The sequence below is a fragment of the Scophthalmus maximus genome, chromosome 7 (assembly GCF_022379125.1).
Source record: "Scophthalmus maximus strain ysfricsl-2021 chromosome 7, ASM2237912v1, whole genome shotgun sequence".
NCBI lineage: Eukaryota > Metazoa > Chordata > Actinopteri > Pleuronectiformes > Scophthalmidae > Scophthalmus > Scophthalmus maximus.
The window spans coordinates 7,710,004-7,726,895 of NC_061521.1; the positions used below are offsets into that span (position 1 = coordinate 7,710,004).

General features: G+C 45.6%; 1 protein-coding gene across 14 annotated transcripts in view; it reads right to left on the reverse strand.

Annotated features, from left to right (window-relative positions):
* LOC118314679 (unconventional myosin-IXAa-like) overlaps positions 1 to 16,892 on the reverse strand; it is a 138,706-nt gene that overhangs the window by 52,684 nt on the left and 69,130 nt on the right. For 9 of the 14 annotated variants that reach the window (XM_047333550.1, XM_047333549.1, XM_047333548.1 and 6 more), the window contains 4 exons: positions 16,557 to 16,610; positions 12,027 to 12,127; positions 11,307 to 11,433; positions 5,336 to 5,425 (listed from right to left, as the gene is read on the reverse strand). In XM_047333550.1, coding sequence (XP_047189506.1) covers positions 5,336 to 5,425; positions 11,307 to 11,433; positions 12,027 to 12,127; positions 16,557 to 16,610 — 372 coding nt within the window. The remainder of the gene's footprint in view (positions 1 to 5,335; positions 5,426 to 11,306; positions 11,434 to 12,026; positions 12,128 to 16,556; positions 16,611 to 16,892) is intronic. The other 5 variants (XM_047333557.1, XM_047333547.1, XM_047333558.1 and 2 more) reach the window with 3 other exon arrangements.

Sequence of the window (16,892 nt, forward strand, 5' to 3'; positions counted from 1 at the left end):
TCGACGCTCTCTCTCTTCGGAGTGGACGCTCTCTCTCTTCGGAGGGACGCTCTCTCTCTTCGGAGGGACGCTCTCTCTCTTCGGAGGGACGCTCTCTCTCTTCGGAGGGACGCTCTCTCTCTTCGGAGGGACGCTCTCTCTCTTCGGAGGGACGCTCTATCTCTTCGGAGGGACGCTCTCGACGCTCTCTCTCTTCGGAGGGGACGCTCTCTCTCTTCGGAGGGACGCTCTCTCTCTTCGGAGGGACGCTCTCTCTCTTCGGAGGGACGCTCTCTCTCTTCGGAGGGACGCTCTCGACGCTCTCTCTCTTCGGAGGGGACGCTCTCTCTCTTCGGAGGGACGCTCTATCTCTTCGGAGGGACGCTCTCTCTCTTCGGAGGGACGCTCTCTACGCTCTCTCTCTTCGGAGGGGACGCTCTCTCTCTTCGGAGGGGACGCTCTCTCTCTTCGGAGGGACGCTCTATCTCTTCGGAGGGACGCTCTCTCTCTTCGGAGGGACGCTCTCTACGCTCTCTCTCTTCGGAGGGGACGCTCTCTCTCTTCGGAGGGGACGCTCTCTCTCTTCGGAGGGACGCTCTCTCTCTTCGGAGGGACGCTCTCTACGCTCTCTCTCTTCGGAGGGGACGCTCTCTCTCTTCGGAGGGGACGCTCTATCTCTTCGGAGGGACGCTCTATCTCTTCGGAGGGACGCTCTCTCTCTTCGGAGGGACGCTCTCTACGCTCTCTCTCTTCGGAGGGGACGCTCTCTCTCTTCGGAGGGACGCTCTATCTCTTCGGAGGGACGCTCTCTCTCTTCGGAGGGACGCTCTCTACGCTCTCTCTCTTCGGAGGGGACGCTCTCTCTCTTCGGAGGGGACGCTCTCTCTCTTCGGAGGGACGCTCTATCTCTTCGGAGGGACGCTCTATCTCTTCGGAGGGACGCTCTATCTCTTCGGAGGGACGCTCTATCTCTTCGGAGGGACGCTCTCGACGCTCTCTCTTCGGAGGGGACGCTCTCTCTCTTCGGAGGGACGCTCTATCTCTTCGGAGGGACGCTCTCGACGCTCTCTCTCTTCGGAGGGACGCTCTATCTCTTCGGAGGGACGCTCTCGACGCTCTCTCTCTTCGGAGGGGACGCTCTCTCTCTTCGGAGGGGACGCTCTCTCTCTTCGGAGGGACGCTCTCTCTCTTCGGAGGGGACGCTCTCTCTCTTCGGAGGGACGCTCTCTCTCTTCGGAGGGACGCTCTCTCTCTTCGGAGGGGACGCTCTCTCTCTTCGGAGGGACGCTCTATCTCTTCGGAGGGACGCTCTCGACGCTCTCTCTCTTCGGAGGGGACGCTCTCTCTCTTCGGAGGGACGCTCTCTCTCTTCGGAGGGACGCTCTCTCTCTTCGGAGGGACGCTCTCTCTCTTCGGAGGGACGCTCTCTCTCTTCGGAGGGGACGCTCTCTCTCTTCGGAGGGACGCTCTCTCTCTTCGGAGGGACGCTCTCCTCCGAACGCCGCCTGCTGAGGCCACATGCAGCCTCGAGCGCTGATGAAGCAAAACCTGTGCATTTTAAAAGCTGCCTCTTCGCTCGTGCATTATTGACCGTGTATGATATTTTTAGCAAGCAGGCCTGTGACGTCTGTCTTTCCCACAAAGTTATGTAAGATTTTTTTAACGAAAAATACAAGGTTGCAAAAAGAACCATCATTTACATCCTTCAGCGGGAACCTGGGGGGGGGGGGGGGGGCGACTGGCAGATCTTATGCAGACATTTGACGTGCTCACTGAGCGCTCATTGTCACTGTGTTGGCCGTGTAATTCGATTATTCCCCACAATGGGAGCAGTTAGAGGAACGAGGAGGGGAACATGGGTCGGAGTAAATGGGCTGAAATAATGTTTTCTCTAGAGGGGCACCCAAGAAACTGACAAAATGATTAGCAGGACTTAATCAGAGACTTTTGTAAACTGCAACGGTCCGGGGTTGTTAAACCAGGTCTTTGCCGGTGTTTGTGATTATAGGGGGTCGGCTGAGGGGATGCTGTTGTTTTTCTCTCGTTCTCTCTCTCCTGAAAGCCACAGGAGGTGTGAGACAGCAGCGCGAAGCACGTGGCCTACGAGCCTCCCTGCTGCAGGACGTTTTTTTTGCGTGCGTGTGCTTCGCCGCAATATGCCAATCTGCACGTGTCTTTAATTAGTACGTGTGTGAATGTGTGTGTGTGTGTGTATATATGTCAACTGATACGTTTTACAATCCCCCTGCAATGGGTAAGTGCCTCTGCACTCTCCCCACAAAGCTTCAACCGCTTTGAAACCGTTTCTAATGCGAAGCAGCACCTGAAATATGAATGCAAAGCGTTATGAATGAGCGTCTGACTTCCCCGTGTCAGCCTTTCACACGCAGGAAGAAGGAAGCGGTCGAGTCAGAATATCTGGGGGCCATATCAAAAATGTCCAAGTCAGACACGGCACCTTATCTCGACAGACTTCACACGTGCACACGCTCGTGGTTTCTCTCACTTCCCCAGCCTCGATATAAGTCTGTATCATCCTTGTAGCCCTTATCAGATTTAGTCAGAAATACATTTTGGTGTTGTTTCTTTTTGTATTCCCTCTTAATGCAGAGTGAAATACTGCGGGTCTCAACGACTTCGAAGTACATTGATTTTAAAAACAAAAAGTGTAAGCTTAAATATACATAATGTTCCGAGGCAGCCGTTTAGAATGTCACGATATGGTCCTTTTTGAATTAATTCCTGTGCTGAATATGTAATTTGACTCCTGTTTGGCCTAGTAATCAGGAAGTGGAGAAAGAGCGAAAAACTATATCGCAGATATTTTCTTATTTATATACAGATATTGAGAAGATGAGCCTTTATGTTTTTCTGCCTTTTCTGAGTCAAACAAAAAACACAATCCTCAAAAACAGTTGCAGTGTTACTCAATAGAAATAATGCTAAATGTTTGAAGCGTGATGCCTTGACTGAGCTTGTGAGAAGCAGAACAAAAGGCGGGGAAGTGCGAAAAGGATCATAGGCCAGATTCAAATCTAATATGTCGCTAAAACTAAAATACACATTTTAAACTTTAACTATGAAAACAAAAAAAAACATCTTTGGCGCCCAAGAGTAGCACTCAAAGACAGTAGTAAAATGAACTCTGTATTCTTCATGAACATGGAATAACTTTTACTCTCTATTACGCTGAAGCCCTCGGGTGACGTTTGAACGCGCTGAATTCAGCAGGTCAAACGCTTCATCTCAAATCTCTCCATCTCAACTGTGAGGGAGTTTTTTTCGTCTTTCAGCCTCTCGCATCCGAGTAGGAACAAATCCTTTCGGAGAAAAACAGCAACGTTTGCCATGTTCCCTTTTTTTCGTCCAACATTTGTACGAAAACAGGCGTGTTATGGATTCCACAGGTGGCCTCAACTCGCTCCCGTGGTCCTCGGTCAGACCGGGGCAGGGCTTCACTTTTGCTATTGTTGTGGTGTGTGTGTGTGTGTGTGTGTGTGTGTGTGTGTGTGCGTGTGTGTGTGTGTGTGTGTGTGTGTGTGTGCGTGTGTGCGTGTGTGCGTGTTGTTTGAGCGAGGACTGTTTCTGAAAAATTAGGACATTTTGGCCAGTCTTACTTAGGACGTGTGGGTTGCGGTTGGGCTTTAAGCTGTGATGGTTAAGGTTTGGGGTAGTACAGTAAATGGGAAAGGCATTAAATGCATGTGACGTTTGTGGTTTTGTTCTTGTGAGCCGATTCTGAGGTCCAAACGCACCAGTTTGCCTTGAGGGTGACCTGTGGAAATGTCTCGTAAACAAAATTATGGTTGTTTCATTTATGCTTCAGTCACATGTTTTTAAAACCAAAGTTATATCGAGCGTGGCCTACAACTACGTCCAGGAATTTACTGACACGTTTCTGTCAGTTAGTCATTGAACGTCACCTGTACCTGGATGAGCAGCAGAAAATAAATTGGGTGAACTGATGAATAAATAACAAGCTGAATATTACATGACGTAAGATGTCCAGCTAATTTTTTTAAGTCAAATTACTGCCTACGGTAATCTAGCCAACATATCTACAATAAGACCTTTGTAAATGAGACTTTTTTTTATCGTGTTAAATGCATTTTCCTGTAAAAAGGATACTTTTTAAGGCCTTTTCCAGAACTGCTGATACCCTGTGTGTATCCTCGGGGTTTAACAAATGTGTTGGTTCACCTTCTTCCTCATTAAACAGTTTTATTTCAAATCCTACATTTTTAAATATCCATAACTGCTTACTAAATGTCTTCTTCACTTCCTTTCCGTGCTTTGCTATGTTTGTTGGCATATGATCCAAGTATACAATTACAGCTATATTCTACTGTTGTTTTACCTTTAGAGATTTGAAGGTCTGTTTCTCGACTCTTAGAACTTCCATGACATGACACCAGAAGCTGCAGGACAGGGGATTGTCATATGGTTGCAGCCCCCTCACCCAGGATTAGGTTTCTGATCACATTGTTTAAGCCTCTGTTGCAGAGCTAGCGTTGATTCATGTGTTTGAAACGTGTGTGACTGAATGAGCAAGAGACAGAGACAAACAGTCCGACCCGGGATCTGGTTTCTGGCCTCTGTACTGTATATTCCAGTGGAGGTTGCACATTCCTGAGACAAGACCACATGACTGCAGCGATGGGGGTGTGAGAGAGCGGGAGCAACCATTGTTGGGCTACATTAACCCATAGATCGGATGGGGACGGGGGACGGGGGGGGGAGTAACATTTCCCACCTCAGACAAAATACCCTGCAGCAACAAGCAGAGGGATAAACAGAAACTCTGAATATTAATGGCGGACACTACGATACACATCAGCTAACTTGGTCAGCAGAGGCATCCCGGAGGTGCCGCGAGGCCGGGGGGCAGAGTGGACAGGGTTAAGTCGCCCCGTCGCTGGACTCTGACAGGAAACAGGAAGCTGCAGAGGAAGAGACCCCTATCAAAAGGGCCGTAGACAGAAGGGGCGGAGGCTGGGGGGAGTGCCGCAACAAACTCCCCAGACAGGCTCCGAAGCATGTACACACACAAACACAGAATCTCCCCTGCAGCTGACGCGCTTCATGGCAGAGCGTTCAGGCTCGACTGTGCTTTCTGGAGACAGCTTGGAATTTACTCCAGCCCCACCTCCACAACGCACAGGCCCTTTTTGATCACTATTAGCGGAGGAAACATTTTTCCAGGTTCTCTATGGTGGTTTTAAGCATCCTCACAGTGATAGGTCAGTCGAGAGAAGGCAGTCGGATAAAAATCTGCTTGTGTGTGTGTGTGCGTGGTGCGTATAGGTGTCACCTTTTTTGTTGCGGAGTGGGGACGATGTGTTTACAAAAAGATCACCTCAGCAAGTTTGTAGGGCACGATGAGCCTCTCCCCGACGGTCACCGTTTTCCTGGTCGTCAGCGCCTCAAGCAGCATCTCCTCCTTCACCTGGAACGAAAAATAGGTACGGGGTCAGCGACGAGAGAGGTCAGGGTCAGAAGGATCGGGGTCACTAAGTACAGAGACGCAGTGTTAAACAGGAGGCGTGTCACCGGCAGCTTGCACATGCTGGCGGATACGTGGTTTTATGGGATACCCATTCCCCTATAATGGATGTTTAAGATGAGGGGACATACAATTATAAACTGATGCTGAAGAGAGACTTATCTCTCCCTGAGATTATTATTTTTCTTATCATTGGGCCATTGTTTTGACAGTTTGATAGTTAGGACTGGGACTAATGACACAAGTCCTGCACAGCAGTTACGGCATACTGTGTGTGACCACTGGGCACAAGGATGCTCTTAAATATCCCGACTTTAAGTCCCTAATGTGAGTCAAAAGTGCATCCGACATTTGCCATAATGCAGCCAGTTCCATCTTTCCTGTCTAATAAATGTCAATATTTTTTTCAAACCCCATGATCCCCCAACATTTTTAATATTGTAGTCTCCATTTGCAGTATCCCAGCCCAAAATGAGACTACTGTAGTAATGTCATCAGTTAAGATATTTTGTCAGACTTGACAAAACTCTTCTTCCCGAGCCACGGTCCAAACTATACCACTGTTTTCAGAGGCTGAATAGTGCTGCGCACGACCAGTAATCTAATCTTTAAAATCAGTGTAAAATTAGTGGGAGTTCCCCTTTACCCTCCTTGACATTTACATGTACAGCAAGACAATAGGCTACTACAAGTTCAAACTGTTACATCGAGCATCCGCCCTGCTCCCCTCTCGTCAAGCAAGACGCCGAAAATACACCAGGGAGGCTTTTTCTGCAGCTGATGTCAACTTGTGACGAGACAGGAAATGTCAAAACAACTTTACTGGACACTGCACAACTGTACGAATACATTTCGAGGTCTGTTATCTACTCAGCTCGTTAAAACAGTTGTTGTTATATCTCCCCAGGCTGCGGAGGGAGCTCCGTGGTCCGAGGAAACATAAAACTACTTGTGTCATCGGTGTGAAAATATTGAATATTATTCCATTTATTTTATACATGCGGTGGCTTTTGGGGATGACTGAAGCTTGCGTGGAGCGATTTGGTGATACATATCATTAGAAGACGCCTATGGGGAGTTATCAACGCATTTATAAAGATGTAAAAGCCATTAATTTAATACTTCCATCAATTGAGGCGATTGGAAGCAATTTTGTAAATCAGAGAGGCTGACTGCAGTTCTGCATTAACATGATTTTGCATCGATATGATGACGTACACTTACCTACCTATCACCTTTCCCTAACTGACCCTTCTTTCTACTAAGTTGAGGCTCACGATATCCCTGCTGCCCCTAACATGCACGCGTGCAAACACTCGCTCGCTCCCTGGCACGCACGCACGAACGCTAAACTCTAAAGCCTTGGCCCCGGACAAAACCATCGACGACAGGGCCCCGCTGGGGGGAAGCAGGTGCCACTGCACGCGTCTCCTCCGTCTTCAGGGATTATGGGAGCGGGCGGAAAAACAGCTGCCGCTTAGTGTTTTTTTGTGAGTGTGTGCGAGTACACGCGAGTCTCTTTGTGCAATTGCACGATGTCTTCATGAAGGCAAGGGTGTTAATGTCATAGTTAATATCATTATAGGTCTGATTTTGTCAGATGCCTACTTTGTCATAAAGGCTTTGGCATAAACGGAAGACAGAAGGAGGGCTGTGTGTGTGTGTGTGTGTGTGTGTGTGTGTGTGTGTGTGTGTGTGTGTGTGTGTGTGTGTGTGTGTGTGTGTGTGTGTGTGTGTATAGTGAGTGGGATGATGGGGGGGTGGCATAATCAGACTTCATTTCACACTGCCTGATAATCCGTCCACTAAGAGCAAAGCCTATTCTGCAGCCTGGTGATTGGTCTTTAGCCGGTACATTTTTATGTATTAGTCGCTTGGTAACAGGCTTTGTGCTCCGTCTATGATCACAGCTCTAATACCATAATACACACATGGTTTTAAGCTCTGGTTTGGGGTCAGCGATTCCGTTCATAAATTAACTTTCTTTTTCGTCCTGGCAGACCACAAGTCTGATCCTATCCTTGTTTCTTTATTTGCACAGGCAAACCCGCATTGGATCTTTATCATACGATCTTCCTCGTAATCCATCAGTCACATCTCAACACGACCGCATTCATCTTTCCTGTGCACAGCTTTGGCTGTTCAGTGCCTGAATTGACACTATATCACAAGGACTCTGTAATTTGTTTAAAAGGAACATTAAAGGAACAGGTTCACTCAGGCAATCAGGTGCCCGCGGTGACAGCGACAGCAGCAGCATTAATAATACATCCCCCTTCATATTGACCCTTTCCTTCATCACAGCATCTACATCTATAGTCTACAGTTTTTGTTCGGTGCCAGGAAGCGTTCCGAAGGCTATATGTAGTGAGAGAGAGCAGCTTAGTGCTGCTTTTCCCCCCGGACAGTGGGGGAAAGAGGGGAATTTTGAACTCGATATCTACTTGATCTGATAAACTGATGAATGCTGACGCCACATTTTAACGTAGATGTTGGAATTTTTTCGCAGGGAACAAGGACTGGGGATTGGTTAATGTTTTACTGTGGAAAATGTGAGCGTTAAAAGCACGAAAGCACCATTGGCACATGTACCTTTAACAACATGTTTCGCCGGCAGGTCGCGGATCAGAAAAGTAAAACAAACCCTGACATCAAAACCCGAGACAAAACCTTTTGGCATTTGCCACAGGTTGTGATGAATGAAACAAAAGGTTTGGACTGGACTGGCCTCAGATTCAGAAAACAGATTGTGTTTTCTCAGCGTTAAAATACCGTCAACAAATTCGGGCTTTCGTGGGATTTGGGCTCACAAGAGAGCTACTCTCTCCGGACTGGTTGTCTCCTGTTTGCACAGGAATGATCCTGGTCAGGTGGAATCACTCAGCTCCACAGCTCAGAGGATCCAGCGTGTCAGCCCCCCCCGTGGGCTCCACTTCCTCCTCCGGGTTCACGTCCGCAGGAAACAGGAGTTCCCGGCCACTTTTCATTCCTATTCACGCTTCAGTCCACACTCGTGCCAATCACTTCTCCTTGAGAGGTGCTCTACACTAGTGTGCCACGGTTAGTAGTGAGGGACGCAGTTCACATCTCTTCTTTTACATATTGAAGTGAAGCACGGACTGATTCCAGCGTTGATTATTCATGCAAATAAAGAGCTCACTCAAGCCGGTGTGTGTGTGTGTGTGTGTGTGTGTGTGTGTGCGCGCGCACTTTGTCTGAGCTCATCCCTTGCAGCAGTTCCAGCCTCGCATGACTCACAAAAAGCTGCTGCAAGCAAAAACCTCAACAACTTCTTTCAGCAATTTAGCAGTCTCGCTTGTGTAAAAGGTCTGAAAATGAAATCATACATCATGAATAAAACACAACACCTAAGTACCATTGATGCTGCTTGTCTGGTGTGCACATCTATCTAGTAAGCCTAGCATCGGGCGAATTAAACTTTTAGTAGGAATTCAAAGGCCCCTTAAAGTGTCAAATTGATTTCTTGGTCAATTTCACGAGCCAAAACATTTACTCTCAAATCAACAGACACCATGAAACCAACAAAACCATCACACGTTGTTCAGTTACCGGCACTCCACCTTCTCACTCAGCACGCTAAATAACACAGTTTCCCCATTAGCTGACCTCTGATATGATTCTGAACTGTAGTTTGCAGTAAGCGATTCCTATCCAATACACTTTTTGTAAAATTCAACTAATATTTCCTCATGGTGTACTAGCTGTCAGTGGAAAAAAATCTGTTTTTCCGTCGCAGCCCTTGCTCTGTTTGCAAAAATAATGGTGTGGGCCGATATTGTAAACGCCTCTTCGCCGACACCTTAAGAGACGTGCCAGGGACAGATGCTACGACTGGGCCTCGTGGTCAGTAAGTCTGTCTCCCATAACCGAGGCTGGCGGTTCCTGCCCCAACCGGTGCAGTCAAAAAAAAAATCGCTTACTGCCCCTTTAACGACGTTCCATCAAAGTGCTGTTTAGTTTAGCCTCTTTCTCTGTTGTGGTTTCCTTTCTTTCTTCTTCTTCACTTTAAAAATGTTTCATATGCCCCTCGGGAAAAATACTCGCCGACAGTCATCCAAATAACCTTGAACTTAAAACACTAACCCCCCCGGAGCATGTGGGCAGCATGTGCATGAGCGAACCCCTCACTGCCACTCTGGACCTCTGCAGAGTCAAAGGGGACAAGTGTGGACGTTGAAGGGGGGGGAACCCCGGCAGGCTCCAGAGTCATAACATCCCCCGCTGTGCTGCTGACAGGAGTCTCCGGCACACTTCGGACATTGTTTGGTCAGCGACTCAACAAGCACATCCGGTTAATCGCTGCAGTTTGTGGCAGCAGGGATTTGGGAAGTGACACCGTCCCCCAGTCCCAAGGTAAATCGGAACAGCATGTTTGAGATGTTCCCCATGATGCACTCTGATGTGTGTGTGTGTGTGTGTGTGTGTGTGTGTGTGTGTGTGTGTGTGTGGTCTTCTCACACTCAGTGTCAACCATGAAACCAACATCAGCACAACACAAATTAGCAGTTACAACACATTAAAATACTGCCTATACAGTCATACAGTAATCCAGTGAGATTATTTGGGGGTCTTGAGTACTTCAACTTTTAATTCTTCAAATCATTTCGCTGATTAAACTTCAGTTTCTCGGCTTTTATTATTCTTATTATACTAATCGCTACATTTTTCTACTTATCATTACTTAGTATTAATTTAAACACATGAAAAAAAATTAAATGAGACGCTGATTTCAGTATTTCCTTCATGACCGTAAGAAATGTTTTTACAGTTTTGGTTTGGGACAAAAGAGAAGTGAGGTTGTTAAAAAAAACAACAATGTTATATTATATTATATTAAGAATGTTGTCCATGAGGTTGGCTTCATCTGATTTGAACTTGACTAATGCAGACAAAGTGTTGCCACTGAGCAAACTAATCCGCTTCCAAAGTCGAGCTCAGATTGTAAATGTGCAAGCAAAGACGTGGGTGGACGAGCACTGACCAAGCATGCTGGACAATGTACCGCTGACCAAGGCAAAACAATCTGATGCATAAAAAGTGACTCACAAAAGTATTTCACCTCAAAATTAAGGAGAAAAAAAAGTTGCTTGCAAGTAAATCACTTAAAACTGAATTTAAAAAAATAAAACATTGTTGGGATGTGTATGTCTGGGAGAACAACAAGCATCGCCTACGCAAACAGCACGAGAGCTCTCAGAATAGCTTCTACACAAACCGTACTTTGTGAAAGTACGGGATGGTTGGATGGCTCTTTGGGACCTGAAGCACCTCTCACCTTCCACTGTCACCACAAGCTGCGCTCGTGTCCCGCAGCTTCTCCAAAAGACTCTTTTATGTAAAATCCACATACGGGAGGCAAACATTGGCAACAGGAATCAAGATTTCTCACAGTGTTTACAAAAACAAAAAAAACAAGTTGCTCAAAAGAATGCAACAAAGTTCAACCAGTCCATTGAGTTTGAAGTATCTCCAGTGGACATGTAATGGAATAACCCTAATACCAAGTAAGGGAGAAAAAAAAAGCCCTGTGGTAGAGCCCTGTTCCCATTCTTCATTTTTTATTGTCCATCAAAGTATTTAGAGTATTGCCTTTCACCATAAAGTCAGCAAGACACAACGTACTGTACTTTTGACTGAAACATGTCAAAGAGGTGCTCTCTACTGAATTTTTAAAAAGAAAGCTGGATTAAAAATTAAACAAAAGATCCCGTTGTACAAGGGTATTTTTGCTGCACTTCATAAAAATATATATGAAACCGATTTGTAAATTTGGACTTGGATACTGTTGAGTCCCACTGCTCACCTCGAGCAGCTCCGAGACGGTGGGCAGGACCTCTGGGTTGCAGATGTCGATGGAATCGTCCCTGTAGGTCTTCTTCTTGTAGCGGATGTTGCCCAGGTGGAGGATCGCCGACAGCAGCGAGAAGATCCTGACGAAGGAGGGCGACACGTATTGATGATACAGTGCATTCATGCCACTTTGTGCAACTAACCTACTGTCTCGTTGAGGAGGGTTTACAATGGAGGTAAAGACAGCAGAGAGAGAGAGAGTAAACAGAGTTACGATATTCCTTTCAACTTTTGACGGAAGCTGCATACTTCCCAGAACCCCCCGACTTTACAAACTGATAATTATTGTTTATTATTTCCATATTATTTTAAATCAAATGCCCAGAGAGGCTCTGTTCCTTCCTGACACAGTATAACATAATCACACTACAAAGATTTCAATCTGAAGACAGGAGAACAAGAAAAAAACTCAACTAGAAGTTCAACATGCTGTTGCTGCTAGAGTCAGAAATGAAAGAAATGAAGATGTGAGGGGAGAACATCACATGAGCAGTAGGAATAAATTAGTGGCAGTCCCCTTTCATTGCAGTTTGTGCGGCCGCATCTGCTGAGCATGGTAAAAAGCTTCAAGAGAAATGTAATGGGACAGATGTCGGCACACCGAGTCTACTTTTTGACATTTCTAACCGACCATAGGACTGAGGCTCCGTAATCATTTCAATGCCCGTCTTACTGTTTGCGCGTAGCGGGGAGGAAGCCGACCATCTCCATGGCGAGCTGCAGCCGCTCAAAGTCGTGCTTCAGATCCTCTCCTTCCACGGTGAAGCAGTCCTGCTGGTGTCCGGTGGAAACACACAAAACACAGAAGGAAAAAGGAATCAGCATCACAAGAGATTTTGTAATAAATATATATGACAAAACAATGTGGCTTAAAAACTTTGGTCCACTGCAGATGGTGGGGACTTGGCGCTTCGTGAAACTGATGGGAGTATCTAGTGTACAAGTGTCCCACAGGAGCTGAATGAGTGTGTGTGTGTGTGTGTGTGTGTGTGTGTGTGTGTGTGTGTGTGTGTGTGTGTGTGTGTGTGTGTTGGATTGCACAGTGATTCCCACGTTGTTCCCTATATGAGATGGGCCACCTTGTCTGACAGAAAGGCTGCCTCGGTTAAGATCAGATGAAATTCCAACACTCGATAATAAACTTTATCTGTAAAATACATCATATAATAAATTATAATAATAACAGATAGGACCTAGTGCTTTACAGGTCACAAGTAAGACTAACATATTTAGTCCTGTGTGTGGTCAAGTCTGTGTTTCGAGTCCCAATCAACTCATTATGCCCCTTTCATCAGTTTTAATGCCATTTAACAGAAATAATAATGGTTTAACAAAGAATATGTGGATTTTTGAACATTTAAAAACTCTTCATTCCTGTGAAAAATGATAGTGCGCATTGGAAAGTCTGAAGTCCAAGTCGTGTCACTTGAGTCCACGTGTGGTTTAGTCACCAGGAAAAAGATCAGCGGGCCACGTCTCGGGGCAAAGGTCACATATTTTATGGACAAGAGTATCGTTTCTGAAGAAACTAAATGGATCACAAGGAGACGGATGAGACACCGTCATGGTCGCCTGACTCAGCTCAGCAGATGTGGCATTGAATCAATCAAGACAAAAACATTCGATTAGAAGTAAATAATTCAAGCAGCATGTTGTAATGTCGGTAAGAAACTGCCCTATTCTGTTCACACACTTTCTCTGGAAACCCCTGCTGGGTTTCCAGAGAAAGTGTGTGAACAGAACGGGCGCTTCCCTGTGTAACCGTGGGATACACTGATATCATGACACTGTGATTGTGAGTTTATGAATGACCAAGATACTAACTGAGTGAGTGAGCACTGGTGTTAAATGAAGGGGTAAGAGAGCCAGGATGTGTATGTGTGCGTTTTCTCAAGCCCTCCGGTCGGGTCAGCCTGTCTCTGCCTCTCTCGGGCTGTAATTAACACACACCACAGCGAGTGGCCGGCGAGAGAAGACACAGGAACCCATAATCCGCAATGTGGATCTGCCTCTGCTACACGCCAACATACCCCATTGTTTTCCTTTGGCTCAGACGCCAACGTGAGGCCTACTTCTCCAGTGAGCGTCTCCAATTGCAACAAACGGGGTTTTGAGGCTTCTCGAAGCTACGGCGGGACCCGGGAAAAGCCAACTTTCAAATTGCAAGTTGTGTTTCGACCTGCGAGCCAAAGCAGCACAATGTGATACGTCGAAGGAAGTTGGGAAAATAAAGAGATCAATTTTTTGGCCAGTTGGAAGAAAATACTTTGGTTAAAAACCAAACTCTAAGCTATTTGGTATTGAGACAGGGGGGGAAAAAGAAAAACTAGGGAAACTTGAGCACAGTAAAGGGATGACTATGAAACAATCTGTTGTCCAAATTTTAAACAAAATAATCCATTTTCATTTCACATTTCAATTTGAAGTTGTGATTTTTATGCCAGTTGCAACACTTGTGGTGTTTGCGCCCACCAAACCGAGTCACGTCAGGGGCCCAGCTGACGCGGCACATGGAGCGGTTTAACACATCCCTCATGGATCCAGTTAAAAGTTATGTGCATCCAGTTGAGGCTTTCCTGGTACTTACCATGACTTAATCATGATTTATGATGTGGAGGCGCCCGCTCCGTTTCGTGCCAAAAGCAGCATGCCACCCCGTCACTAGACATTCCACACGACCGAAAACCATAGACACCCAAACAGGCACAAAATGCAAACCCACAGCCACCGAGGCGCAGCAACGAGCACCCGACTGCGACACACCAAACGCAAACATCCAGAAAATGTTTGGTCTTTGGGATCTTTGGACGAATACTTTATTTTTAATGTTCTAGGTCAAATCACATTTGTTTATTTTCTACGTTCAGCTCCAGACGTCGCATCTGGAGTCTGTTTACACTTTGTCACTGTACTAAGTGCTGAGTGTCTCCATTTACTGCGGCGAAGACCCCTGCACACCGACCGAAGGCAGAGGTCAAAGGTTAAACAGGCCGGAAGGGTTGGTCAGATGCTCAGACAGCTGACAAGGGCTGCTGAGCTTTTGCTCTCTCTCTCTCTCTCTCTCTATGTGTGTGTGTGTGTGTGTGTGTGTGTGTGTGTGTGTGTGTGTGTGTAGACAGTGACATAATTTCCTTGGACGGTGGGGTCACAGACAGATGAGGTCATTGACTGACCCTTGAGAGAGACAGTGTGTCAGCAAACTAAGAGGGGGCAGTTGAGTAAGGAAAAAAAAAATGACAGAGGGAGAGAGGGGAGGGGGACAAGGAGAAGACTCCAAGTAGTCAGTGACGTTAAAGGAATAGTTCAACATTTTGGGAAATATATTTTCTATTCTTTTGCGGTGGTTATCTCGCCCCCCCCCCCACCCCCACCCTCTTTCCTTTTTTTAAACCAATACATGAACAGAAACATGTGAATACAGATATTTGTGATTTCATGGGGAGTAACATGATCTAACTATGTCTTACAAACTGCCAGTTAATGGTTCTGTGCAGAGCTACCTGCCTGCCATTACACTTCTGTTACTACAGTGTGTGAATAAAGCTACTATAGGAGCAGATGTAAATCCTATTGTCATTCTTCATAAGAAATTGAGATATCTATGAGTTTGTTGAAGCATTCTAATTCTAATTGTCGCCACCGTCTTCTGACTATTCAAGTTTGTCATCCAATTTACGCTGACTCAGAAAAATATGTACTCCGAGGAAAGCGTCAAATAGCAAAGTATCAGCAACTAACCCTATTCTGAATTATAATCCACTCCATCACTTTAACTAGATACATGTGAAGTATGACTAAAGTGCTAAAATAGAGTGAGTGTCCTCGGAAACACTTTCCTGGATAAAAGAGAAGTTTTAATGATCCGGAGGCAAAGAGCCAAAGTGAAGAGGGAAACACACTGAGACGAACAGACGAGTTGTGTTTGTCAAACCGACATGTCAAGTGTTTGCTCACCGGCAAAGGCAAAGTAGCATGATCTTCTATGAGGGCATATTGAACCCCTCAACAAATCCCACTGACCAAACATTACAGTACTGTACTTCAGGTGGAGGCTGGCAAGACAGTGGCAAGCTCAAAGACCGGTGAAACAGCAAACACACACACACACACACACACACAGAATGGAGCATACACTTAGAGGGAAAGTTGCAGGATGTGTCGCCTATTGATCACAGATGAAATGTTCTCATTGACTAGTTTTAAGGAAAATTGTATTCAAAAATAAACTCTCTTAAGTTTGACATTTTCCAGTATCGATTCACACTGGATGACACCTCAAAGGAAAATGGAACCTTGAAAATTGAAAAAGTATTTCTTTTCATACGTGAATGTGACACTGACCATTTCCACTGATCGATCTTAATGTTCAGTGCCTACAGTATTTCCTGCTTTTCTCTGATCTTGAATTGAACAACATGCTGTTGGTTGCTGCTACTTATGCTATTCATACCAATAAAGTATATTTAGACTCTGTGAGACTGTGACCACCACTCTAGTGTTTCCACCGTATGCTGTCTACACTGTGTTGTACAGAATTAGTGAAATAAAATAGATAAATGTAAATGTAGTGTTGATGGTAAAATCCTGATCCTTCCCTTTAAACGTGGTTGTTTTCAGATTTGACCGCATCACCCATTTCCCGACAGCAAAGCATTCAAAGCCAAAAATGTGTTTAAAGGGATTCCTTTGTTTCAATTTTATTCTGTTGATTAGCATATATAATTCAAAAAGAAGAGCTCTATCTCTTCTAGAAATGAAGGCGTTTTTCTCAAGTTACAATACTTTTAAAAAGACTCTAATTTCCAAACATTGCCAATTCATTTATTTTGATATTGGTCATTTATCAGAATCCAATTCGTCAATTACCTTAAATTTAAATGAGATGCTGAATTTAGTAGAAGAAAGTATGCAGAAGTACAAACCTCTCTTGATAAATAAATCACTGACATTAAGGTATCCCTTTAAGCACTTTACGGGCGCTTTCTCATGGAGCACAAGCGGCTGAGGTCGCGCAAGGCCTTCTCCATCTTCAGCCCGTTTCAGTGAAAGCAGACGTGTGTGTGTGTGTGTGTGTGTGGACGGCAGGGAGAGAGGACAAGACCGAGACTGGCACCAAAAAAAAAAAATAACCCAGAGGACCACGACACACCCATGAGCACAGACTTTCACAGACAACTCGTCATCATCCACATGATATACTGACCAGCTCGCTCTCATAGTAATTGTCCCAGTGGAGTTTGTGCGATTTCTTTGTCATCTGGAAGCAAGGCAGAGCGGGTTAGGGAGGCATGTGATAATATAACACACAAGAACACTTGCACGTGACTGAGACACGTAACACACGCTGTTCATATGTGAGGAAAAATGAAAACCAAATCCTCGCGCGCGCCAGCGGACACGAACGTCTCCAGACCTGCAGTAATGGAATCCATGATTTGGCCTAATCGCAGAAGATGGTGGATACAACTGGTTTGAATTTTTTTCTTAATTTAAAACGTAACGTTCCGCGATTGTTATACTACAGGTTCTGAGGTGTGAG